Source organism: Myotis myotis, unplaced genomic scaffold, assembly GCF_014108235.1.
Source record: "Myotis myotis isolate mMyoMyo1 unplaced genomic scaffold, mMyoMyo1.p scaffold_m19_p_1, whole genome shotgun sequence".
NCBI classification, from domain to species: domain Eukaryota; kingdom Metazoa; phylum Chordata; class Mammalia; order Chiroptera; family Vespertilionidae; genus Myotis; species Myotis myotis.
The window spans coordinates 161,274,628-161,302,364 of NW_023416313.1; the positions used below are offsets into that span (position 1 = coordinate 161,274,628).

At 37.6% G+C, this 27,737-nt stretch overlaps 1 protein-coding gene across 6 annotated transcripts in view; it reads right to left on the reverse strand.

The window, feature by feature from the left end:
• The window catches only part of UBR1 (ubiquitin protein ligase E3 component n-recognin 1), a 143,504-nt gene that overhangs the window by 62,274 nt on the left and 53,493 nt on the right, over positions 1-27,737 (reverse strand). For all 6 annotated transcript variants that reach the window (XR_004966038.1, XM_036299006.1, XM_036299002.1 and 3 more), the window contains 14 exons: positions 27,592-27,720; positions 22,404-22,584; positions 19,886-19,947; positions 19,494-19,604; positions 18,642-18,707; positions 18,285-18,386; positions 13,430-13,493; positions 11,255-11,379; positions 7,581-7,633; positions 6,051-6,153; positions 5,529-5,577; positions 4,981-5,135; positions 3,186-3,285; positions 2,479-2,588 (listed from right to left, as the gene is read on the reverse strand). Coding sequence is in view for 5 of the 6 variants with exons in the window: in XM_036299006.1 (XP_036154899.1) it covers positions 2,479-2,588; positions 3,186-3,285; positions 4,981-5,135; positions 5,529-5,577; positions 6,051-6,153; positions 7,581-7,633; positions 11,255-11,379; positions 13,430-13,493; positions 18,285-18,386; positions 18,642-18,707; positions 19,494-19,604; positions 19,886-19,947; positions 22,404-22,584; positions 27,592-27,720 (1,410 nt within the window). In the remaining variant the exon portion in view is untranslated. The remainder of the gene's footprint in view (positions 1-2,478; positions 2,589-3,185; positions 3,286-4,980; positions 5,136-5,528; positions 5,578-6,050; positions 6,154-7,580; positions 7,634-11,254; positions 11,380-13,429; positions 13,494-18,284; positions 18,387-18,641; positions 18,708-19,493; positions 19,605-19,885; positions 19,948-22,403; positions 22,585-27,591; positions 27,721-27,737) is intronic.

The window sequence follows — 27,737 nt, forward strand, 5'->3', positions numbered from 1 at the left end:
AACTAAATTTTCAGGAATTAATCTTCAATTTATAACATCTTATCTGTAGAATATAAATGTTGGACTAAATCACAGTTCAGTTTACTTTCTTAATAAAGTTAGAATAGTTAACTACTTCTCTTGTTTCTGTTTTGATTTTGTATTTTAAATTATTATGTTGGTAAATTTAACTCAAATACAAAATATTCATGAAATCTACTTCAAGAAAAATCTTAATAATAACATCTTTATCTTACAGTTACATATCCAATTACATTAAGCTTGCTTAAGGAGTGTCTGATCCTATATAATAAAACCCTAATATGCAAATGGACCAAACGGTCGCTATGACAAGCAGTAACTACCAGGGGGCAGATGCTCAATGCAGGAGCTCTGGTCAGCCAGAAGCCAGGCTCACAGCTGGCGAGCGCAGCGGCGGTGGCAGTAGCCTCTCCCACCTCCACTGAAGATGGGCAGTAGGGAGCGAGAGCCCCGGAATGCGAGAGGGCACAAGCCGGGCTGAGGGGACCCCCCTCCCCCCAGTGCAATAAATTCGTGCACCAGGCCTCTAGTTACATAATAAAAAGGGCAGACTTCTTGAAGTACAAATCAGTACAAAGATCTCCATTTGATATGAATGTGGGGGAAAAAAATCATTCTATATTCTAATTATAAAACAATTATCTAGCTGATAACATCAGAATATTTTAATAAATACAGTGAGGGGAAATCCCATAATCTTGGTTTCATGTTTCCATATGGAAGGTTTTCCGTTAAAGAAATATTCCTGGCCTTTATCCATAACCCCTTATACACTCCTTCCCAAAGGCACAGCCATCTACCCAATAGTTCAAGCTCCAAATCCAGAAGTCATCTTTGACTCCTTAATTTCCCCTTCCATCAAATCTATCAGCAAGTACAATAGATTCTACCATCAAATTACACCTTAATCAGTTTAGCTTCTTGGCATTTGCATCCTAGTCTAAGTCATACTTACTTCTACCAGGTTTACTGCAATAATCTTTTAATAGTTTCCCTGATTTTATAATTGTCCCTTATAATCCATTTATCCCACAGCAGAGTGATCTTGTAAAAATATAGATAATATATTGTCACTTAAAATCCTTCAATGGTTTCCCACTGTACTCAAAAGTAAAATCCATCACTTTACCCTGACCCAGTGTTGGCGAACCTATGACACGTGTGTCAGAGGTGACACATGAACTCATTTTTTGGGTTGATTTTTCTTTGTTAAATGGCATTTAAATATATAAAATAAATATCAAAAATATAAGTCTTTGTTTTACTATGGTTGTAAATATCAAAAAATTTCTGTATGTGACACAGCACCAGAGTTAAGTTAGGGTTTTTCAAAATGCTGACACGCCAAGCTCAAAAGGTTCGCCATCACTGCCCTGACCTGTAAGTTCCTATAATGGCCTGGCTGCTGGCTGCCCCTCTGACCTTGTTGCCCATCTCTCTCTCCCTCTTCTCATTGTACTCCAGTCATCCTGGCCTTCTTTCTGGTCACCTTAGAGCTTTAGTTTTGCTGTTCCCTCTTTCTAGAGTGCTCCCTCAGATTCTTATGACTGGTTTCAAGCCATTCAGTTCTAATGTCATCTCCCAAAACAGACCTTTTCTGATTACCCATTTAAAGTTACCCCCTATTCATCTGAATTATCTTGGTATTTTCTTATTTATTGTCTGCATCTCAGTTGGTACATAAGCTCTATGATAGCAAGCACCTTATCTGTCTTGTTCAGAGTCTAGCAATGAGTACAGCACATAGTTGGATTCAATACGTTAACTGAATAACACACATGAATACATTTTATTTTTTTTAAACTCCACTAAAACATAGAGAAAATAGAGTTACTAACATGAAAACATAGGAGTAAGCATAAAAAAAACAGAAGTAGCCCTGACCGGTTTGGCTCAGTGGATAGAGTGCCGGCCTGCGGAATGAAAGGTCCCAGGTTCGATTCCAGTCAAGGGCATGTACCTTGATTGTGGGCACATCCCCAGTAGGAGGTGTGCAGGAGGCAGCTGATCGATGTTTCTCTCTCATCGATGTTTCTAACTCTCTATCCCTCTCCCTTCCTTTCTGTAAAAAAATCAATAAAATATATTAAAAAAACAAAACAAAAAACAAAACAGAAGTAAATGACTTCACAAGAATATAGTGGTTTAATTTTAGAGGCAAGCAGAGGATTCTTCTTTTCTTAAAAAATATATTTTTTATTGATTTCAGAGGGAAAGGGAGAGGGAGAGAGATAGAAACATTAATGATGAGAGAGAATCACTGATGAGCTGCCTCCTGAACACCCCCTACTGGGGACGGAGCTCAAAACCTGGGCATGTGCCCTTGACTGGACTCGAAACTGGGACCTTTCAGTCCACAGGACGACACTCTATCCACTGAGCCAAACAGGGTAGGGCGCAAGTAGAGGATTCTTAAATAATTAAACCAAGATATAACCAGTTATTTTCCAGGTTTACCTGGAGTATCCATGTTATCATGTCCTTCTGGCCTTCTAACTGGGGAATTCCTTTGAGTTTTTCCAAAAGCATTTGTATATTCTGAGCATTCGTGGCTGAACTTCCTAATCCTTTTTTAAAACACAAAAAGTACATGTCACAAGTAAATAAATTGCTTCATAATTATGTATAAATTATAACTTACAGCTAATATTATTCAATGGATAAGCAAAGTTTGCAATTAATCCCTTAAATACATTAAGTTTTTAATGGAAGAATCTGCAATTACAGGAAGTACGCAGTACTGAATTAAACAACTTCAAAACTTGAATTTACTTTGGGTCTCTCTTGCTCATTGTCCCTTGGGGCTGGTAAGTGAAAGCTAATCTTACTGATCTGTCTCTTGCCTTTCCTCCACATGTTTCATGTTTGGTAAAAGTACTTAAATAAGAACCAAAGCTCCAAAAATATGAAAGTGGGAGCTATTATATATCCATAAACTAAATAGATTTATGATGTCTTCAATGATCTAAAAAAAAACCTGTGTATAAATAGAAATAAGATGCTTTTCTCCTTTTGGTCTTATAAGCAATATGCCTGGAGTGTGCTTTGAAAAAACTCTTAATCAGGTAGCATTTAATAAAAATCTAATCTAAACTTATTCTGTTCTTCTAGGTTGAAGACAGTACAAAAAGGCCACCTTATCCTTCGCTCAGCCTAAAACATACTTGAAGCCTTGTGGTAGAAGTCAAAGGTCACTTCTTCCTCAGGAGCTTTCTGAAGCTGCTGCTTTTCTTCTAGTAACCCCAACGCCAGAATATGAAATGCCTACAGGAGAAATATAGGAGATCTTTATGATTGTGCTTCTTCAGGTAAATATATTTTAAACAGATGAATACAAATAAGCAATCTGATAGGTAAAAATGGGCAAAGGTTACAAGCTAGAAGTTTACAGAAAGAGAAATGATAAGTACACATATGAAAAATGTTCAACCCCACTTAATAATAAATAAGTGTAAGGTGAAGCAAGATCATCCTGTTTTTCCCCTACAAGAGTGGCAAAATTTTTTTTACCATTTAGTAAAATACAAAACTGGTAAAGGTGTTGAGAAGCAGGTACTTTTCACCACATTGGTGATGGGAAAGTAAACCGATGTAACATTTTTGGAAGCCAATTTGACAATATCTATAAAAAAATGTAAAGGTACAGACCCAGTATACGAGGAATTAGTATGATAGACACACTCACTTAACTATACAAAGATATTTATATAAGGATGCTCATTTTAGTGTTCTCTGTTATACAAAGACCTAAGAGCAACCTAATGTCTCTTAATAAGAGACTGGTTAAATGCATTACAGATATGCCTACAATAGAATCTGTAGCTTTAAGATTGAAGTAAGCTTATATGCACTAATGTGGAATAATTTCCAGAAGATACAAACCTTTAACAATGCTTACTTCCTAGGAATAGCACTGAGAGTTAGGAAGAGAAATGTTAACTTTGATTTCAAATATATCTGATATGGTATGAAATCTTCTTATTGGCATTTATTTACCATTGCTATAACAAAAATTAAGATACAGATACAGTAAGACAGCATTTAGAACCTGCAGGCCAACAATAGCTAAGAAAAAAAGAAAATTTAGCCTAGATCTGTCTGTCATCAAGTCTTTATTACACTGTCGCTTCATAATACAAGTGAAATAAAAAAAATATATAGAAAATTATGACACAATAATTTGGAACTTTATTATCAGCAGGAGCAGGCTATCCTATTAATAAAAGGCTAATGTGCAAATCAACCAAATGGCGGAACAACCGGTTGCTATGACGCGAACTGACCACCAGGTGGAAGATGCTCAATGCAGGAGCTGCCCCCTGGTGGTCAGTGTGCTCCCACAGGGACAGTGCTGCTCAGCCAGAACTGGGCTCAGACCTGGCATGTGCAGCAGTGGTGGCAGGAGCCTCTCCTGCCTCCATGGCAGCCCTAAGGATGTCCGACTGCCAGCTTAGGCCTGCTCCTCAGTCAGACATCCCCCAAGGGCTCCTGGACTGAGAGAGGGTGCAGGCAGGGCTGAGGAACTCCCCCATCCCTGAGTGCATGAATTTCGTGCACCAGGCCTCTAATATATATATATATAATATAAATAAATGGTTCCCAGAAGTAAGGATACTAAAAACATGATGTGTCACTAAGGAAATCTGTGCCACACCTAAGCTTTTTTTTTTTTTTAACATGTTTTTATTGATTTCAGAGAGGAAGGGAGAGGGAGAGAAACATCAATCATGAGACAGAATCACTGATCCGCTGCCTGCTGCACGCCCCACTCTGAGGATCAAGCCCGCAACCCAGGCATGTGCTCCGACCAGGAATTGAACCATGACTCCCTGGTACATAGGTCGATACTCAACCACAGAGCCACACCAGCAGGGCACACCTAAGCTATTTTTAATGACCTCTGTGTCTCAGGTGCACTAGTTGTGGTTCTGACTCAGGTAATATTTGAGGTTTACATACCATCTGGAGCATCCCTTCAGTCCACAAGTTAGAATCTGTGTCTAATGCCCGCTCAAATATGGTCCTGAGAATGTACATCATGATATCACAATTTAGAAGGTTAATCACTTTGCTGAAAGCAGGACAGAATTCAGGAGGTGGTGGTGGTGGTAATGCTATAGTAGAAGGGAGATGGATGGCAGAAGACACAAACAGGTACATTTTTATTTGGGTTATTCTACATGCTCAATTGCAAATGTCAAAGTCATATATTACATGCGAAAACAACACAATTTTTATTACCTTTAAAGCACTAAAAACATTAATGTCAAGAGAAATATAAATCACTATGTCAATCACCCAAAATAAACTCCATTTGCTATAAATTTAAAATTATATCACCACTGAGGTGGGCCATATCTTAAAATGTGAACAAGAAACAAAGGGTTCTTTGCACTTGTATTAGGTGCCCACACTAAATAAACAAGAAACAAACCACTATATACTCAGCTGATAATAAAAGCACAGGAAATAGTCAAAATGAGTCAATTCAGAATCTCACTTTTTACCTTCATCTTTGTTTTCTTGTTTTCTCTTTTTCTTCTGCATATGTTCAGCCTATATATTAAAAAAAAAAAGAAAAAGAAAAAGAAGACAGTCTATCTTTAAATATACTGCTTGGCAAGCATGACACAAATGGAATACTTTGAAGGAAGCAAGAAAGTTCCACCAACCTACCAAAATATTTTATATACTGAAGTGTGTATTCAAAATGCTACCTTGTTCCAGAAGCAAAATGGTTGTACTAGGAAAGTCTCTGCAAAATAAATGGGTAATATCCTTCCTCAAGAATTTAGTGCCCATTCTTTCAGTCAACAATATTTACTTATTGTCCTTTTCTTGTATAATATAGAAAATTTCAATATTACCTGTACACTAGATAACATTATTGATTCCCTTTTAATTTCTTGGATGAAATAATGGCCTCTATTAATAAAAACGAGTATGAAACTACAGAAAATTCCAGAAATTTTTCTGTGGAGTTAAAAAGCATTTTAGGTTTATTTTCTGAAGAGGATATCTTTTCCTACCTTGCTATGCTGTGTTTTGGAGTAATGATAAAAGTACATATTGAAGTCTTTCAATGATTCATCTTTTAGTTCATAAACTCCATGGCCTGATACACCTGGTTTCCTAAATAAATAAAAAATACAGAGATGAACTGCAGTTGTCTTGAAGAATAGAATACAGACAAAATAAGAACCTAAAAAGTAATCAAAAAGTCAAAATCTAGCAGAAAAAAACCATAATTATATCTCACTCAGCTGGCTTAAACTGAAATGACAAATTCATTCCAATATTAAAACTAAAAACATACACTGTATGCTCAAAGTCCTGATAACGGCTAACCTGTATTTCATAATTATGAAATTCAAACAAATCTAAGGAAGTTTATTTTATACGACCTATAATTGATTCCATGACCTTTTTAAGTTCCTAAGGATTCTTTTTTAGCCTCTGAAACCTAAAGGTTGTCTGTTTAACTAAAGCACATTGTGTTATCTAAGGTCAAATCTAAAAATGGTAGAGAGGGGGAGAGAGAAGAACATTGATGTGAGAAAGAAACATCAATTGGTTGCCTCCTGTATGCACCTCGAATACACAAGCTGGGTATATGCCCTGACTAGGAATCAAAACGGCAACCTTTTGGTGCATGGGATGGGATGACACTCAACTGACTGACTATATCGGCCAACACATAAAATACTGTTTTAAATCTACTAGAGATTTTCATGTTCAGGATAAACAATTTTTCAAATTTGGGTGAAAATACTTGCAACCATTTAAGATGACTGTGTTTTACCTTAGGATAGAGATTTTCAACCTTTTTCAGCTCATGGCACACATAAAATAATTGCTAAAATTTGGCAGCACACTAAAAAATATACTTTTGCCAATCTGACAAAAAAATAGCATTATTTTGATTCATTTACATCAGACAGCTATTGCTGTGTTGGCTGTTGTCATTTTTTACTAGACAAGAGGGAAAAGAGGTCAGTGCCCCTAAATAAATAGGTATTGCATGTTTTGAAAATTCTTGCAGCACATCCATTGAAAATCGCTGCCTTAGGACAACTACTGCATGCCAATTTATGTGTGTGTGAGAAAACACTTCAAAATTGAATTAAAATATGTAAATTTAAAATTGGTTGTGTATTGAATTTGCCTCAAGGTCAGTAAATATACAATTCTTTTTAAAAACAAACAAACACAAAAATAAACCTACTAGAAAAGTCTAAAATTAATATGTAAAATGAAAATTTATAGAATAAATAAGTCTTGGCATAGTTCATGGGAAAGACTATGGGTAAGGTTTCTTTGTTACATACTAAATCACTTAATATCACACATATGGGTATCTCTCATTCACCTGCCCCAAATACTCATTTCTTCAACAAACATGTATTAACGTGCCTACTGTGTGCCCCTTGTCCTCTTTCTAACACTCTATTCTAGTTCTTGGGAATTCAAGCAAGAATTTCAGAGCTTCTACAAAGTATCCAAAATACAAGACCAAAGATTGCCTACTCTCAGAATAAGCATAAGCATTAAGTACTTACTTAAATGTGGCTACTTTGTTTATAACATTCTCTAAGCCGGTTTCATTATTTTCCTGTTGAAACATAATTTTTATTATTTTTACCTTCATATAATGACTTTTTCTTCTCTTACTGAGAAGTAGAATTCATTTTCAACATTCCTGAAGTACTTTATACACAATAAATAAAAGATCAATTTCCAATATAAAAAATTAGGCCTAAACACAATTAACTTTGTTTGGAGGGAACGATTTCTTAATAGAGGTAAGACCTATGTATAAACTGTTTAAGGAAGAAATTTTATCTAAGTTTGCCCTCATATGCATGTATATATACACACACACACACACACACACACAAACAAACACACACACACACACACACCCCAAAACTGGTAGTTCAAAGAAAAAGAACTTTATGTAGTACATTCATTACCCACACCATTTAAGCACATGCCCATGATGTACTAATTGCTAAAATCAAGGTAGCAAAATAAATGGGATCTATAGCAAAACACATATGCAAGTGTCCAAATGTAGTCTGGCTTCTGCAATTATATATATTTTTTCTAATTGCCTGAAACTTTTCTTTGAACAAAGATTTTTTTTTTTAATGAAGTCATTTAAAATCAGGAAAAGGACCTAGTCAAGACAGTAAACTATCATAGATTCCTATAGTCTTGCAAAAATTAAGGAAGACTCCTTTAAAAAATTGTACTTGGGGTAAGCAGTAAAAAGTTAGGTATACCTGAAGCATTTTCTTTTATTATAAGTACTAGAGGACTGGTGCACAAAAATTTGTGCACTCGGGGGGGAGGGGGGGTCCCTCAGCCCGGCCTGTGCCCTCTCGCAGTCTGGGACCCCTGGGGAGATAACGAACTGCTGGCTTAGGCCTGCTCCTAGGTGGCAGAGGGCAGGCCCAATCCCTAGGTGCAGCCCCTGGTCAGGCTCAGAGCAGGGCCGATTGGGGAGTTGGGGCGCCGCCCCCTGTCATGCACAGAGCAGGGCGATTGGGAGGTTGTGATGCCACCCTCAGTCACGCTCAGGGTAGGGCCGATTGGGGGGTTGGGGCACCGTCCCCTGTCACACTCAAGGCAGGGTTGATGGGGAGGTTGCGGCGCCACCCCGTCATGCACAGAGCAGGGCCAATCAGGGGGTTGGGGCACTGCCCCGTCACGCACAGAGCAGGGCCGATCAGGGGGTTGAGGCGCTGCCAATCTCACACTCAGGGCACGGCCCGTGGGGGGTGGGGGGGTTGCGGCGCCACACCCTGACACACACAGAGCAGGGCCAATCAGGGAGTTGAGGCGCCGCACTCTGTCACGCACAGAGCCGCAGGGCGATCAGGGGGTTGGGGAGCTCCCCCCTATCAGGCACAGAGCAGGGCTGATCAGGGGGTTGGGGCGCCTTCCCCTGTCACGAACAGAGCAGGGCGGATAGGGAGGTTGTGGCCCCGCCCCCTGTCACACACAGAGCCGCAGGGCGATCAGGGGGTTTGGGCACTGCCCCCTGTCATGCTGATCCCGGTGCTGGGAGGCATATTACCCTTTTACTATATAGGGTAGAGGCCTGGTGCATGGGTGGGGCTGGCTGGTTTGCCTTGAAGGGTGTCCTGGATCAGGGTGGGGGTCCCCACTGGGGTGCCTGGCCAGCCTGGATGAGGGGATGATGGCTGTTTGCAGCTGGTCACACACCCTTCAGGGTGGGGTCCCCACTGGGGTGCCTGGCCAGTCTGGGTGAGGGGCTGAGGGCTGTTTTCAGGCTGGGGGTGACTGAAGCTCCCAACTGCTCCTTTTTTTCTTTTCTTTTTTTTAATCTGGGCCAGCTTTAGCTCTGAGGCTTGGCTCCAGCTCTGAGGCCTCAGCTGCTGAAAACAGGTATCTGGTTTGTTTTGGTTCTATAATCGAAACTCTCTATCAACTCCAGCTCTGAGATCCCAGCTCTCTGAAAGCTGATTTCTGGGGTTTTGTTTAGCTTCTATATTTGTTACAATGTTTTTTAAACTGCAAGCTCAGAGGCCGGCAAGGCAGGCGGGGAACGTTGCAGTCCTCCGTCACTGAAGCAAGCAAGCCTCATGTTCAGTTTAAGCTGCCTGGCTGCCGGCCGCCATCTTGGCTGGCAGTTAATCTGCATATCGCCCTGATTAGCCAATGGGAAGGGTAGTGGTTGTACGCCAATTACCATGCTTCTCTTTTATTAGATAGGATGATATATATATTACTAGCAGTATGTGAAATTACTTTAAGTGGCACACACATATTTTTTAAATTTTGAATAATTATTCACTTACTGTAATATGTATTAAAAAAATAATAATCCAGAACATCAAGCCTACTATTTCACTGATATTATTGCTTAGAAAGATGCTAAGGAAAATGTAAGTAAGTTGATTTTAAAATGCATTCATAATTATAAAATTGGTGAAAGGATATCCAAAAATTATACAAGTGACATGCCAAATGGTTACAGTTTAAGAATGAGTTAACAGGAACTAAACTTATCAGGGTGGTCACTTTGTAAGGTATATAAGTGTCTAATCTCTCTATGTTGAATAACTGAAACTAACAATATTATATGTCAACTGTAATTGGAAAATAAATTAATTTTTTAAAAAGTGAAACTGGAAAAAGATATAAATAAAAAGATACAAATTGGGGGTAAAAGGGTAACCAATAGTCAAAAGTTATCTCTATTCTACTTCTCTGGAAAGCCCTAATAGTACAGATAATTCTAATTCTCTTTTAAGAATCATTGTTCTAATTCATAATTAAATCTCAAGGGGAAATATATGAGACTCATAATCTTTAAAACTATACTTAAATATCAGTATTTACAAAAACATAAATATCACCCATGGCAGACATTAAAATGCATCCCAGACCTCCAATTAGATGGACTACAGTTATTAATACAGGCCCACTCTGGGAGGAATGAAACATTGCGTAGGGCACCAGCAATCTACCATGCATCTATCTAACCTTCCTTCCTTCCTTCCATCTGGAGTCAGACTTGTATCACAGTCTGATGGCTCCCTACCAGCCTTAACCAGCTTCCTCACCATTTTCTCTCCTAGGCATTGTTCCTAATAAAATCTTAAATGTTTTGTCTTGACATCTGCTTCTCAGAAGACTCAAACTAACACCCACCCAAATATTTTAGGTAGCCCGCCTACCGCCCCCCACCCCCCCCCACCCGCACCTTTCCTCTGAAAAAGTCTTATTTTAAAGTAAACAAAAGGTCAAGGAGTTTCTTGCTCTAAAATGTCTCCTAAATAGCCAGAATGTTTCTAAAATGTTTCCTAATGTCCCAAAGCCCAGACTTAAAATTTATACCACTAAAGAATGAATGGTACCCTGACCGGTTTGGCTCAGTGGATAGAGCGTCGGCCTGCAGACTGAAGGGTCCCAGGTTCGATTCCGGTCAAGGGCATGTACCTTGGTTGGGGGCACATCCCCAGTGGGAGGTGTGCAGGAGGCGGCTGATGGATGTTTCTAACTCTCTATCCCTCTCCCTTCCTCTCTGTAAAAAATCAATAAAAAATATTTTAAAAAAAGAATGAATGGTGATGGTTTTACATCAGAAGAATTTGCTAAACAAATTTTCCTAAAACTTTGCAGTAGTTTCCAATTAGAGAAAAAGAAATAACTATCCATCCCATCTTGAGGTGAATGAAGTAAAAAACAAAATTGGTCTTACATTCTCAGGTAAATTTCTGGCAATGGCACTGTGTGGCATGGGTTCAATACAAAGCAAGTGAATAATTTCTCTCATTGTGACCTCTTCTTTGGTCACATTTCCCACTCCAGGTACATAACGCTCGCCTAAAACAGACAATGAGAAAAAAAGTAAAACAATTAATTGCTTTCTATTTAAATCTCTTCCCACCAGGAGCACTTATAGACAGAACATTGCATTAAATTAAGTCCATGAGAGAGGGACTGAAAATTATTAGACATGTTCCTAAAACTGAACAAAAGTCTATATGCTGAAAGAAGGAGGAAGAAAAATGACGAGATCTAAAGAACACAGCCCTTCTCTTTCTTTTGCACACACACATACATATACATACACATACTCACACATTATAAACAAGGCCCTTCTATTAAATTAGCATGTGTTTCTAATCCAGAAAACAAGGCAGATGGCATTGAATGTGCAGTGGCCATCAATGAATAATAGCTTTTCTTTCAAGATCTTCCTCAATTTTGTCTTTGTTATTTATGAAAGAACAAAGTGAAAACTGAAAAACAAAATACTTAAAAATGTCTTTATAAATTAAATGACAAAACAGTAATATGTATCAGGAATGAGTGGTGTTGCTAAAATGCCCACATGATCAGGTTTCCATTTTGAATCTCAATAAACTACCAAATGGAGAGAAAATACTTAAATTAACAAGAACTTCATTGGTGTTAATAGCATCTAATTCCCATTGCCTCAAGAAGGCTTACAATATCTGGCCATATGTCACCACTGATTTTCAATACTATAACGTGTAAAAAGTCCAATGATACCTACAAGAAGGTTATTAAAAAGACAGTAACCCTTTGTCTAAGAGAATTGATGAATTCTACAAATTAGCCAGAGAAAGACTTTTTGTTAAATGAATTCATTTCCCACAGACTTAATCCTTTTTATATCTGTAAAGCACCTTGTAATTTTATTTTTTTCACCAAAAACAGTATCCCCTAGAATTTTAGTGCTAAAAGGAATTATCGAAATCATATAGATTACCTTCACTTTACAAATCACGAATTTGAGACTCAAAGAATGTAAATGGCATGCTCTTTATAGTTGACAACAAGGCCAAGACTATATCTTTTGATTCCTAATCTGAATCTTTTTCTACTTTTAATGTTTTCTCCATTATAAGATCAGAGATTTTATATGCTTTTTAAAAAATGTTAACTCCTGAAATTAATGAATTTAGGAATATAGCAAGTATTAACTAAAAATCAAATCACATAGGAGAAAAAACCCCAATAGATTTGACTAAAAATAATAAAAGCAAAATAGGAGCAATAATAAATTAGTAAAAATATAAAACAGCAAAAATATAGTATAGTATTAGAATTTTTTAAAGCATTCCAAGAATACAAAAATTCCCCTCAAGTTTTTATAACCTAATAAAGTATATCATTAACTTTAAAAATCTTTTACACATTTTAATTTGTCCATTTTTTTCATCAGTTTCCTATGGAATATTCTGGACAAGAAGGGTTATTAGTACCTGAAAGATTTACATATCACTTAGCAGTAAAGGCTTACTACACTTCCTGCTGAGATAAAGCAGCTAGTCTAGCAACTAGCTCTAACAAACCAATAAAATGAACGCATGTTTTCAGATTTAGCTACTGGCTAGAATCACCAGGAACTATTAAGACAAAACAGAGTCTGCTGCACTAAAGTAAGAAACAAGAGCCAGAATGAGAAGTTAAGGACTTTTCCTTAGCTGGTAAAATCAACAGAGTCTATAAAACAGAACATACAAAAGTAAGTGTGGCCAATATTTGCACCAAGTAATTTAATAGAATGACACAATAAAAATATATTTTACTTAGACCTATGTTACAATGAAATTTCATATCTATAGAAAATTTTCGGCATTCAACAGTTATTTTTCACCTACATTTCTAAGATAAATATCCCAGATCTCTATAAAAAAGTCCAAACAATTACAAATTAGATATTAGAAAGATGTAATAGCTGTGTTTTTCTAAAAGGTGGGTTTCTAAACATATTAATCACATTACTATACATTCTAAGCTATATTTGGGAGATGAGTAAAGTGGTAAATTATAGCTCTTATTAATGTTCTCTTTAAAAAGTAACCCAACCCATATGCTATTTCAAAACATGTTTTAATCTTACCCACAATATAGATGAGGATTTGAAGCATTTCTTCTATTAATGTATTATATTGTTTAATCAAATCCTATAGAATCAAAAAACAATAAATTAGTTGTATAAGAACCAAAACCCTCCACAAAACATATATTTCTGCATCAGACTCATGGTCCCTCTAAGTCCAGTATTTTCTTTCAACCACAGCAACAGAAAATTATGAGGTGAATAATTCTCTTTTTGACATCAAATTCAAAAAGGTTCATAATATCTGGCATGTAACAAGAAATAGATAAATAACTGCTAAATACTATTATTGTGTTACTTATTTCCTTCATAAACTTAAGTCAACAAACTAGTTCTAACCTTTAACTTTTCCTCTACTACAGGCTTCCTTCTTACCTGGGTTGGTGAGGCAGTAGCTTCAAATAGATACTTAACAATTATGGTGAGAGTACCTTTCCATAACACAGTTCTCATTAAGCACTATTGAAAATTATTTATTTATTTTCACTAAGTATAAAACATTTATTTTCACTAAGTATAAAAATTAGCTTTGTATTTTATATCTAATACATGGCCCTTTGCAAGTGACTTCTAATCTGAAAGAATAAAATAATGTGATTTATAAATTCAAAGTAGTCAAGAGCTACTTTATAAGTTGTTATCAAATATTAAAACAATGAAGATGTGAGAAAACTCCATGAGACAAATTATAAACTGAAAAATGTAGCAAATACAATAAATAAATAATTAATATCCTTATTAAATAAGGAACTTACAAAAACAGAAAAAGGGCAAAGGACAGGAACAGATAATTCACTACAAAAGGGGAGAAAAGCCAATAATTATGAAAACATAGTCACCTCACTGATAATTAAAAATTACAAATGAAAATGAAACACCACCTTTCATCTATAAGATCAACAAAATTAAAAATACCAGTGCCAGCTTCTCCAGTACAAGGATCCAGTAACAACATATGCAAAGTGGTAACCAAGGGATATGACTGGTTATCTATTACTTGCTCTTTTGTGGAGAGTGATTTGCTGGTCTTCTCCCAATCATCTAACCCAGTGATGAGCAATCTATAGCCAGTGGGCAAAATCCACCCCAAAGCCTATTTTTATATGGCCCAAACAGCTAGGAATGATTTTTTACAAAAGAACATGAGCAATCAACTGTATGGAACACGAGTGTTGAGCCTCAATTAAGTAACATAATATAACAACAAAATCCATTCTCTTCCTTAGTAGACTTATACTACAAAACTCAATTATTATTATTACTAGCGGCCCAGTGCATGAAATTCGTGTACTCAGAGGAGGGGAGTCCCTCAGCCTGGCCTGTGCCTTCTTACAGTCTGGGAGTCCTAGGGGGATGTCCAACTGACAGCGTAGGCCTGCTCCCTGCTGGCAGTCAGACATCCTTAGCACTGCCACCACTACCACTGCGCTCGCCAGCCATGAGCCTGGCTTCAGGCTGAATGGTGCTCCCACTGTGGGAGCGCACTGACCACCAGGGGGCAGCTCCTGCATTGAGTGTCTGCCCCCTGGTGGTCAGTGCACATCATAGTGACTGGTTGTTCTGCTGTTAGGTCGATTTGCATTTAGCCTTTTATTATATAGGGTATTTTTAATTTCATCAACAAAAATTGTGGAAATTTATTTTCTGTTTAAGTACCTACTTTCACTCAACTTGGCCTCTGGGCTCACAAAGAATTGCAGTTATTGTTAAAATAAAAAGGAACCAATTACTATTTCACCAAGTTTAGCTTAATTTATATGTAATTTAAGTATGCTATTTTGTGGTATCATTTTTGAAATTCATATTTATTCGCCACACACAGGTTTTCTTTTTTTTTCATTATTGTTATTGTTTTTCATTTTCAAAGGTAGCTCACATTTTGAGGTTGTTTGACAGCTTGTTTCTGGTGGGTGCCAAATAATGTGCAGTGTGGTGTTAAAAGGTAATTCAGATCATCTAAATATATGCTTCAATAAACACAATTTAGAAAGGCCAAAAAAATTTTTTAAATGCTACTACAGATGTACTGCTAGAGAAATCTTAAATCAAAGTAACTTTCCTGAAAGCAATTTGACAATATACATGAGGAATCTTAAGAAAAAGCATCCACTAGCCCTGACCAGATAGCTCAGCTAGTTACAGCATCGTCCCAATATGCCAAGGTCTGGGTTTGATCTACAGTCAGGGCACATATAAGAATCAACCAATGGCCCAGCCAGTGTGGCTCCGTGGTTGAGTGTCGACCTATGAATCAGGAGATGGTGGTTGGATTCCTGGTCAGCGCATATGCCCAGGTTGCAGACTTGATCCCCAGTAAGGGGTGTGGAGGAGGAGGGCCAATCAATGATTCTCTCTCAATATTGATGTTTCTATCTCTCTCCCTGTCCCTTCCTCTCTGAAATCAATAAAAAGATATTTAGGGGGGAAAAAATCAACTAATGAATGCATAAACAAGTGGAATAACAAACGGACATCTATCTGTCTGTCTTTCACTTACTCTTCTCTTCCTTCCTCTCTTTCTAAAATTAATAAAGAAAAATTTTTAAATATATTTGTATTGATTTCAGAGAGGAAGAGACATAGAGAGAGATAGAAAAGAAACATCCATGATGATAGAGAACCTTTGATTGGATGCCTCCTGCACGCCTCACATTGGGGATTTAGCCTGCAACCCAGGCATATGCCCTTGACTGGAATCGAACCTGGGACATTTCAGTCCACAGGCCGATGCTCTACCCACTAAGCAAAATGGCCAGCGCAATAAAAAATTTAAAAAAAATAAAAAGCACATTGTTTTGTCCAGCAAATCTACTTCAAATAATTTATCTTAAGCCCTAGCTGGTTTGACTCAGTGGATAGAACATCAGCCTGTGGACCAAAGGGTCCCAGGTTCGATTCCGGTCAAGTGCATGTACCTTGGTTGGAGGCTTCTCCCCAGCCTAGGCTCTGGTTAGGGTACATGCAGGAGGCAACCAATCGATGTGTTTCTCTCACATTGATGTTTCTCTCTGTCTTTCCCTCTCTCTTCCACTCTCTCTAAAAATCAATGGAAAAATATCCTCGGGTGAGGACTAAAAAAAATAATCTATATCTATATATATAAAAGCCTAAGCAATCAAACACCTGAACAACTGGTCAACTGGTCACTATGACACACACTGACCACTAGGGGGCAGACACTCAACGCAGGAGCTGCCCTCTGGTGGTCAGTGTGCTCCTATGGCCAACCTCCCATGGCCAGCCAACCTCGCACTGTCTCTCCCTCGGCCGCCCGTCTCCCTCACCCCCACCCCTAATCAGCCCTGATCAGTAACGATCGCTAGCCAGGCTGAGGGACCCCACCCGTGCACGAATTTGTGCACCGGGCCTCTAGTAATAATAATAGTTAGGCAAGTGTTTAAACCTAAAAAAAACCTCTTCAGCAATAAGGAACTAAAATAGCAATTTTGAACCTTTTTCATCTCATAGCACACATAAAAGAATTACTAATATTCTGTGGTACAATAAAAATATATGTTTTTTGCCTATCTGACAAAAAATTAGGTATAATTTTGTAGGATTTAAAAATAATAATAAATAATAGTAATTATCTATTTTTTTACTCCAAAATGAATTTAAAAAAAATCAGGTACCTATAGTTGTATATAAGGATTTCTGGTACCAAGAATTAACCAATCACATGCAACCTTATTATGTGACATGACCAATAATATGCAACTCTATTATATGATCTATATATTTATGGTTCAAGACAGAACATTTACACCAGATGGCTATTGTTGTGTTGGCTGTTGTCATTTTTTTATTTGACAATGTAAGGGAAAAGAAGTCAGTGTCCCTGACAAAATAGTCAGGTCAGGTATTACATGTTTTAAAAATTCTTGCAGCACACCAGTTGAAAATCACTGGACTAAAGTATAATGCATTCATACACCACCATTAAAAATGATGATGTAAAAAAATGATATAGTTGTATATTTATTTAGTAAAAAGAAAAGGCCCATTGCAATATTTTATTAAGTACAGAAAGCAAGTTATAAAATAGCACATACAAAATGATCCAATTTTTGTTTTAAACAAACAAGACACCAAAACTTTAAAAGTGATCAATTTGCCCTGACCAGTTTGGCTCAGTGTATAGAGCAGGGGTGGGCAAACTTTTTGACTCGAGGGCCACAATGGGTTCTTAAACTGGACCGGAGGGCCGGAACAAAAGCATGGATGGAGTGTTTGTGTGAACTAATATAAATTCAAAGTAAACATCATTACATAAAAGGGTACGGTCTTTTTTTTTTTTTTTAGTTTTATTCATTTCAAACGGGCCGGATCCAGCCCGCGGGCCGTAGTTTGCCCACGGCTGGTATAGAGCGTCGGCCTGCAGACTGAAGGGTCCCGGGTTTGATTCCAGTCAAGGGCATGTGTCTTGGTTGTGGGCATATCCCCAGTAGGGGGTGTGCAGGAGGCAGCTGATCGATGTTTCTCTCTCAAACTCTCTATCCCTCTCCCTTCTTCTCTGTAAAAAATCAATAAAATATATTTTTTTAAAAAAGTGATCAATTCTAGGATGTAGTGTTTCATGTGATCTTTTTCTTCATTTAAAAAAATCTATATGTTCTAATTTTTGCAGAGTAAAAGAGTATATGTGAATATATATGTAAGAGTATATGTATGTATCTGTAGATGTATATATATATATATATATATATATATATATATATATATATATATATATATGTTACCTGTATGTGTGATTTTTGCAGATACAGATAAAAAATACCAATACTAAATATGATTAAAATAGTTAACAATAACATTTTATTTGGAATTATTTCACATCTCAGTTTCTGTTGCTTACCTGGTCATTTGTAGATATGGTCTTTTTAAAAGCATCAGCAAGTTCATACCTCTGAAGTATCAGTAATAAGAACTTGTTGGGATCCATTAAAGATGCACCAATCTGTGAAAGACACAGAGCATCACAGTTTGTGTGTATTAAATCAGAAACATTTTGCTTCCAATAGTACTGTCAGAAAAATTATAAAATAAGTCTGTAGAAGAAAATGTAGTAGTCCCTTTTACTTCTATGATGTCATATTTTAACAGTGAGAAAAATTTAAGTAACTTAAAAAATAATTACAACATCTTCTCTTATTACTATGAATCTAAGAAAGAAGGTTAAGACATAAATACCAGAAATAATTCAAATAGGTACCTGAAGCATGATGATATCTTTATCATACATTTCTTCTCTGCACTTAACATCCTGGTAATAAAACACCTATAAAATAAAAGGTAGAATAGAAGCTACAAGAATTATTTTATCTCAAACAGAATTCTCAATAAAACTATTCTTTTTTTTTTTTTAAGTATATACTTTTTTTTTCTTCCTTTTTATTGCTTAAAAAAAAAACTATTCTTAAAACTTTCTCTAAACTAGGAACTCCAAGAACTCCTTAGTGGCAAAACACTAAATTGTAAATCTACAAAACATTTTAAGGGACTTGTGAGGATAAGGCAAGAAAATGTGGTATGAAAATATTTCAGAGTTTAAAAATGCTTTATATTAGTTAGTACTCTTGACATGTATAGTTAAAAATTTTATTTTTCTTAAATTTAAAATACCCACTTCAATAAAAGTAAATCAATACAATCAATCATAACACCATTTTTCTCCCAACTGTGGTATATTTACAATTTCTATTTCCCCAACTTTTAGGAAATGCACTTCTCTTTATTTGCTCTAAAAGAGAAGGAAAAATTATAAGGTGGCCTTAATTAAGACAGGTTGTAGGAAGGCTACTGGTCCCCAAGCAAGGTAATCTTTAGAAAAGACCTATGTTAATGGGCAGGTTTCTGGTGGTACTACTGGCTGTCACCTAATCTAGCCACTCAATAGGATAAAAGTAGAAATGTCTACATGGTCACTAGAACTTTCATTTCTGACTATATAAGAAAACAGAAAGCAAATACTCAGCAAAATCCAGGGACACAAGGTAAACTGATATTTTTTTTTAAATTAGAAAATGAACACATTCATAAATGTGAATAATTGGCCTTACCATACCTGGCTAATGAGAGAGAGCCCATTTCTTCGCCACATCTCAGCAACAACCTGGGCAACTAATACCAGACAACGCAAAGGAAATTCTACTAGTGCCTCTACTTGAAAGTCCTCCTGAAACAAAGTGAGGTCAATTTCATTATTTCTCAGAAGGCTTGGATGTGTCTCACAGTTATGGCAATATATATATTCTTCAGTATTCTTATCAGTAAGATAAAAGGGCTTGAATTAGATGACTGAATCCCTATGATTCAGATTTCAATGTACTACATATAGATTTAAAATTACTAAATGGGAATTATTCATGTGGGTTTCAAAATATTTCTTCCCACTCATCCACCAAAAGATATTTAAAATAGGATATAAGCCAGTCAACACTCCATATAGGCACTTACAAAAGGCACAAATTCATGCAGTCTTGGAACACCGCCCAGCCTGCTTAAACGCACATGAAGACCTAATGGTTAAAAAATAAAAGGAGAAAAATTAAAAAGTAATAAATCCAATTAAGTTTGATTCTTAATCAACTCATCAAATTTGGAAATTTGTGAAATTTAAAAATACCATTTATTGAGTTTAAAAATGACACCTCAAAATATAAACTTTTGATTTCTAATTCTGAAAGTATTACTAATATATTTAAGTTCCTACACTGTGCAAGGTATGCTTATACATTATATAAAAATAATATGTTGTTTATAAAGACATGCTTATTTTTCACTTAACCAAGCATCGAAAGAAACAACTTAGATCTGTCTTTTTTTATAAAAATAGAAGTGACATAAAATGACATGTCCATTACACAGCATACCAAAAATAACTAAAAGTGGGTCAACGACCTAAACTCAGGAGTTAAAATTATAAAACTCTTAGAATAAAACATAGATAAAAGGCTCCAAGACATTGGATTCGGCAATAATTTCTTAACTATGACACCAAAAGCACAGGTAACCAAAAGAAAAATAAATTATAGACTATATCAAAATTAAAACCTTTTGTGCATCAAAGGACACTATCAACATAGAGAAAAGGCAACCCATAGAATGGGAGAAAATATTTACAAATCATGCATCTAATAAGCAGTTAACATACGGAATATATATAAGAACTCCAACAACCCAAAAACAAAAGATCTGATTAATGCCTGGCTGGTGTGGTTCAGTGGTTGAGCATCGACCCATGAACCAGGTGGTCACGGTTGGACTCCAGGTTGGGGCACATGCCTGGTTTGTGGGCTCGATCCCTATAGGGGGTGTGCAGGAGGCAGCCGATCAATGATTCTCTCATATCATTGTTGTTTCTGTCTCTCTCTCTCCCTCTCCCTTCCTCTCTCTGAAGTCAATAAAAACATACTTTTTAAAAATGACTTGAATAGACATTTCTCCAAAGATATACACATGGCCAATAAGCATAGAAAAAGATACCCAGTATCACAAATCACTAGAGAAATGCAAATCAAAGCCACATGAGATATTTCACAATCACTAGGATGGCTATTAAAAAAAAACAAAAAGAAAGTAAGTGTTGATGAGGATGTGGAGAAGCTGGAATCCTTGTGCATTGCTCATCCTATATAATAAAAGGGTCACATGCAAATTGACTGAATGGCGGAATGACCATCACTATGACATGCACTGACCACTAGGAGGCAGACACTCAATGCAGAAGCTGTCCCCTGGTGGTCAGTGTACTCCCACAGGGGGAGCGCCGCTTAGCCAGAAGCCCTGAGCCAGGCTCCCCGAGGGCTCCTGGACTGCAAGAGAGCGCAGGCCAGGCTGAGGGACCCCCCCCCCAAGTGCATGAATTTCGTGCATCGGGCTTCTAGTAGGAATATAAAATGATGTAGCTGCCATGAAAAACAGTATGGCAATTCTTCAAAAAAATTAAAGAGGAGAATTACCTTAAAATCCAACAATTCTACTTATAGGTATATATCCCAAAAAATTGAAAACAGGACTCAAAGAGATATTTGTACACTCATGTTCATACCAACAGTATTCACAATAGCCAAAAGGTGGAAACAACATGAAGCATCCATTGATGAATAGATAAACAAAATGTGACATATACATATTATAGAATATTATTCAGCTTCAGAAAGGAAGAAAATTCTGATACATGCTACCACATAGATGAACTTTGAGGACATTATGCTAAGTGCAATAAGTCAGTTATAAAAGGAGATGTGTATGATTGCACTCATATGAGGTACCTATAATAATAAAGTTACAGAGACAGAAAGTAGAATAGTGGTTGCCAGGAAATGCAGGGAGTGGGAAATGAGGAGTTAAGTTGAATGGGTACAGAATTTGAGTTTGGGAAGATGAAAAATATTCTGGAGATGGAAATTGGTGATGCTGCACAAAACAATGTACTTAATGCCACAGAACTAAACAGTTAAAATGGTAAATTTTATATTATGTATATTTTAGCACAGTTAAAATATATACACTTCTATAAAGTTTAAAACAACAACAACAACAACCCTGACAGGGCTAGTTTACATGGAAATGCAAATCAAAGAATGAATAAAGGAAATCTATGATCTTTCTTTTGGTGGTGAAAGAAACAGTGACACCAACAACACTTGTGCAATTTGGCAGAAAAGAGATTAAAAACCAGCAACAAGATTTTACTATATTGAGATTTTGGCGGGAGATGAGTTATCAAGTTAGTCTTTAAGTGTGTACTGTAAGATCCATTTGCTGACCAAGATGACAGAAGGCCTAGGAAAACAAGCATCTTAGATGTTTAGTGACAGCTCTTTGAAGGACAGTGACAGATCTTAATTGCAGTATCTGATCTGAGTATGCCTATACATACTTAGCATAGAACAAAAATAGATATGATTCTAGTCCTCTGAATATCTAGGAAACATAGCTAATAGAAACAAAGCAAAAAACTAACACTCACCAGCAAGAGTCCTTGAGAGTGGAAGATGTATGCTTACGAGATCTTCAGATACTCTGTAGGACTTAGTTTCCAAAGTGTGACCACACAATTGTACTACTGTCTTGCTACTAGACATAAAACTTGTACTACACCTCATCACAGCTTTGTGACATTCTTTATAAGCCACTAGTAAGAGTTCTTCCTAGAAGAAAAATGGAAATAAAATGACAAATGATCTACTTTACCACATTATTCAATAAATATTTGCTAAGTACATGCGCAAAATTGTTCTATGTATTACTAGGGCTACCTCCACAGGATCTGTAAACCAGTAGGAAATATAAGAAAGAGAGAGGCACATGCCTGTATACACACACACAAAGTGAAAAATTGTACTAGTAAGTACCATGTAAATGATAGAAACTATTCCACTAAGAGGGGGGAAAAGCATCACAAACAACTGGGAAGACATAGTGTGAAAGCAATTTTTGAGTGGGGTCTAAAGAATAAGCAGAATATAAATATGGAGAAAAGATGAGAAAATGATGGCATTGTAAGCAGAGATACAGAATAAGCAAAGAGAAATAACGGAGAATACACCTCCTGTTCAGGCAATAGAAAGGAATAAAAACTAGAAAAATCCAAGGTTTTGTGGATGGAATTAATGAGCAATTAAAGTGGAAATATGCCTTGGCATTGGCATGTGAATACATTGATGGTATCTGAAGTATAATAATATAGACAACTCACTGCTTCAAGAATTAATGGGTGTCAATAGAGTAGAGAGTAATGTTAGGAACCAACGAAACCAGTAGGAAGATTACTACAAAGTCTAAGTGTAAGGTGATAAAAGGTCTCAACTAGAGTGGGAGTAGTCAGGGCAAAAAAAGAACCCAAAATAAATGTTAGGATTATCACTTCTTTGTTGTTGTTAATCCTTAACCGACTATATTTTTCCACTGATTTTTAGAGAGTGGAAAGGAAAGAGAGAGACAGAGAGAGAAACATCGATGTGAGAGACACATTGATTGGTTGCTTCCTGCACATGTCCCAAAAGGCCGCTTTTTAAGATAGTGCTTCTCAAACTGATTTTATCTTCAAAAAGGAATACTATTATCAAATAAATTTTGGGACTATCCCTCTTAGAAATTAGCACATTAATTAAAGAGTTTGAGAAGTTCAGGCCCTGGCTGGGTAGCTCAGTTGGTTAGAGCATCATCCCAATAAAACAAGATTGTGGGTCTAATCACTGGTGAGGGCACATACAAGAATCAATCAATGATCCTGGCCGGTATGACTCAGTTGGTTGGGCATTATCCTGTGCACCAGGAGGTTTGATTCTCAGTCAAGGGCACATGCCAGGGTTGCAGGCTCAATCCCCAGTAAGGGGTGTGCAGGAGGCAGCAGATTTATGTTGTACTCCCACATGAATGTTCTCTCTCTCTCCTCCTCTTTCTAAAAATCAATATTCTTTCGCCGAAACCGGTTTGGCTCAGTGGATAGAGCGTCGGCTTGCGGACTGAAGGGTCCCAGGTTCGATTCCGGTCAGGGGCATGTACCTGGGTTGCGGGCACATCCCCAGTAGGAGATGTGCAGGAGGCAGCTGATCGATGTTTCTCTCTCATTGATGTTTCTAACTCTCTATCTCTCTCCCTTCCTCTCTGTAAAAAATCAATAAAATATATAAAAAAAATAAATAAAAATCAATATTCTTTTTAAAAAAATCAACCAATGAATGCATAAATAAGTGGAACAACAAATAGATCTCTTTCTGTCTCTTTAAAATCAATAAATTTAAAAAAAAGTTTAAAAAGTTCAGTGGCTTAAAAATTCCTGTTTGAATTTGTTCAACCTAGCATTTCCCAATCTTATGTGAGCATAGAGCTTTTATTCTTTAAATATAATTTTTAAAAAAATATGTTTTTTATAGATTTCAGAGAGGAAGGGAGAGGGAGAGAAGACAGAAACATCGAGGATGAGAGAGAATCATTGATTGGCTGCCTCCTGCACACCCCTTACTGGGGATCGAGCCCACAACCCGGGCATCGAGCCCACCGGGCATGTGCCCTTGGATGGAATCAAACCCGGGAACCTTCAGTCTGAAGCCCAACACTTTATCCACTAAGCCAAACCAGCTAGGGCGCACAGAACTTTTTTTTACCATCAAAAATATCTGTTAACAATTTAACACAGAGAATGCAGTAGCTCTTGAGATTTCCCATATGGATGAATGTATGAATCATAGTGTCATTAATGGAACAAGAGCAGTCAAGAAGAGAACATGCAAGTTGTAAGTAGAAGGAAATGATGACAAATCAATTTATTATATTCTTTTTTCTTTTAAATGATTTCAGAGAGGACGGGAGAGGGAGAGAGAGATAGAAACATCAATTATGAGAGATAATTATTAATTGGCTGCCTCCTGCACACCCCCCACTGGGGATCGAGCCCTCAACCCAGGCACACGCCCTTGACCGGAATCAAACCTGTGGACCCTTCAGTCCACAGGCCGATGCTCTATCCATTGAACCAAGCTGGCCAGGGCTCAATTCATTATATTCTGAATTTGAAATAAGTGTAAGATCTAAGCAGGAATGTCTAACACACAAACAGAAATGATATTATAGCTTGAAAGAGTCATTTATATGAAGTTTTAATTGTGGTGGTAGAAATAAAAAGAGACTATTGGGAAAGGTCTCATTTAAATGGGCAGTCAATAGAAATATTGGATAATGTAGATTTGTGAAAATTAGAGGGAAAGAACGTTTCAAAAAGGTTAAGGTACTCAACAGGAAACGATGCTATAGATATTTTAACGAAGATGGGGCCTTAGAGAAGACCTCTGAATTTGGTTACTTAAAAAGATCCTTTGAAATTTTTCAAAAAGCAATTCCTGTCATTTGGTGAGGGCAGAAGCCAGACTCTAAAGAGCAACAATCTATACTAATAAAAGCCTAGGTGGTCCTCGTGCCCTCACGTGATGCCCTCACATCATCACAAGATGGCCACCACAAGATGGCTGGCAGGGAGGGAAGCTGGGGGTGAACAGGCCAGCAGAGGAGGGCAGTTGGGGGTGATTGGGGCGGCAGGGAAAGGAAGTTGGGGGCAACCAGGCCGGCAGGGGAGGGCAGTTGGGAGCCAGCAGGAGAGGGCAGTTGGGGGCGACTGGGCCAACAGGGGAGCAGTTAGGCATCAATCAGGCCAGCAGGGGAGCAGTTAGGGGGCGATCAGGCTGGCAGGTAGAAGCAGTTAGGGGTAATCAGGCAGGCAGGCAGGCAAGTGGTTAGGAGCCAGCAGTCCCAGATTGTGAGAGGAATGTCTGACTGCCAGGAGGGATTGGGCCGAAACCAGCAGTCAGACATCCCCCGAGGGGTCCCAGATTGGAGAGGGTGCAGGCCTGGCTGAGGGACACCCCCACCCTGTGCACGAATTTTGTGCACCAGGCCTCTAGTCTATACTAATAAAAGCCTATGTGGTCATCAGGCCCTCACGCCATGATGCCCTCACACCGTAATAATCCATCATCAGGAGGCTGTGTGTGCAGCAGGTGCATGCGGGTGGGCGGGGCTGCCTGCATGGTGAGGCACTCGCAGGTGGACAGGGACTTGATGCTGCGTGCACGTTGTGCAGGCGGGTCCCAGCTGCTCTGCATGGTGATGCCGGGGATCCCGGCAGCTCCACACAGAGCTGTGGAGGCAGGTCCCGGCAGTTCCACATGGCACAGAGGCGGAACCCCTGGCTCCGGCCTACCTCTTTGGGGCAATCCATTGAGGAGCCCTGGATAGGTGGGCGGGGCCTACCTCTTTGGGGAGATTGATCGCGGGGCTCCCTCACTGTGAGAGGGCACAGGCAAGGCTGAGGAACTCCCCTCCCGAGTGCACGAATTTCCTGCACCGGGCCTCTACTAGTAGACATAAATGACTTCAGAAGGCTTGACAGATGTCAAGATAAACAACAGACATTTTGACCTCATCTCCAAGAATTATGCATGCCCTTCATAAAACTGAGAGGAGCCAAAAATATGTTCTGTGACTAGTTGCTGAACAATATTTCCTGTCTTTGTTCTATAAAGCTACTGTGCTGGCCCTAGCCAGTTTGACCCAGTGGATAGAGCATCAGCCTGTGGATTGAAGGATCCTGGGTTTGATTCCAGTCAAGGGCACATTCTTGGGTTACAGACTCGATCCCCAGTGGGGGCATGCAGGAGGGAGCTGATTAATGATTCTCTCCATTATTGATGTTTCTGTCTCTCTCTCCCTCTCCCTTCCTCCCCAAAATCAATAAAAATATATATTTTTTAAAAAGCTGTTGTGCTGGATTAAGGTCTTTTGTGTCTATCACTAACTGCTGGTGGTGGAGCAGAAAAGGAAAAAAGAGAGCAAGAATATAGTTTACAGAGGTAGCAAAGACAAGTAAGGGAACTTTTATTCTTGTTGTTTTTAAGGATATGCGTTTACAGGCAAATGAATGAAAGAGTGGGAAATACCAGAGGAGACAACTAAGGAATCAAACTCCAGAAAGAACTAATATAGGTTGGGACAAAGAGCCTTGGTAGAGACATTAGTTTTAGAAAGTGATGAAAAGAAAGAGACCAATAGTGAAAATACAAACTTAGTTGGTGAACAGACTGTGGTGAGAGATAGAAACTGAAGAAAATGAAAGAATTTGACTCAGGTGTCAATTTTCTCAGAACAGAAAATAAGTAAGCTCTTACTTCCAAAACAGAATCTGTGGTAGGGTTATGATCTAAAAGAGGGTTATGGTCTAAAATTATTACTTAAGGAAATTTATTAGTCCTATATTTTGAAATTAATTTTCTTACTGGTTTAACACATGTAATAAAGCACTTAATTGAATGAATAGCCATCCCTCTCCATTGTTGGAATATTTAAAAGTCTGTGTTATGTGGTCCCAATTTCCATATTATTTATATTCATGTCCAAGGAAATAAATACATACATAAATAAATGTATGTTGTATTTTTTAAAAACACTTACTATTTCTAAGGTAAATTAAACTACCATGGAGAACACTTTCTAATTAAGTGTGAAAAACTGAATTTTCTTCATAAATTTTAATAAGACAGAATCAAATATATAAGAAACTACTTAAATAAACTTTACATCAAGGACGTTGCAATATAAAACTAAACTATAATAAGCACTAGAGCACTTAAAAAGACACTGCTCCTACTAACAATTTTACTTACATCACAAGCACACCACTCTTGGAACATGAGTAAAATATTCTTCAATTGCATCTGTATGGCAATGGCAGCCTCCCAGTCAGGATCCACTTCTATATGTTGTCCAACCTGTCTTCTAATTTCTTCCATTCCCTGCAAAAAAAAAAAGT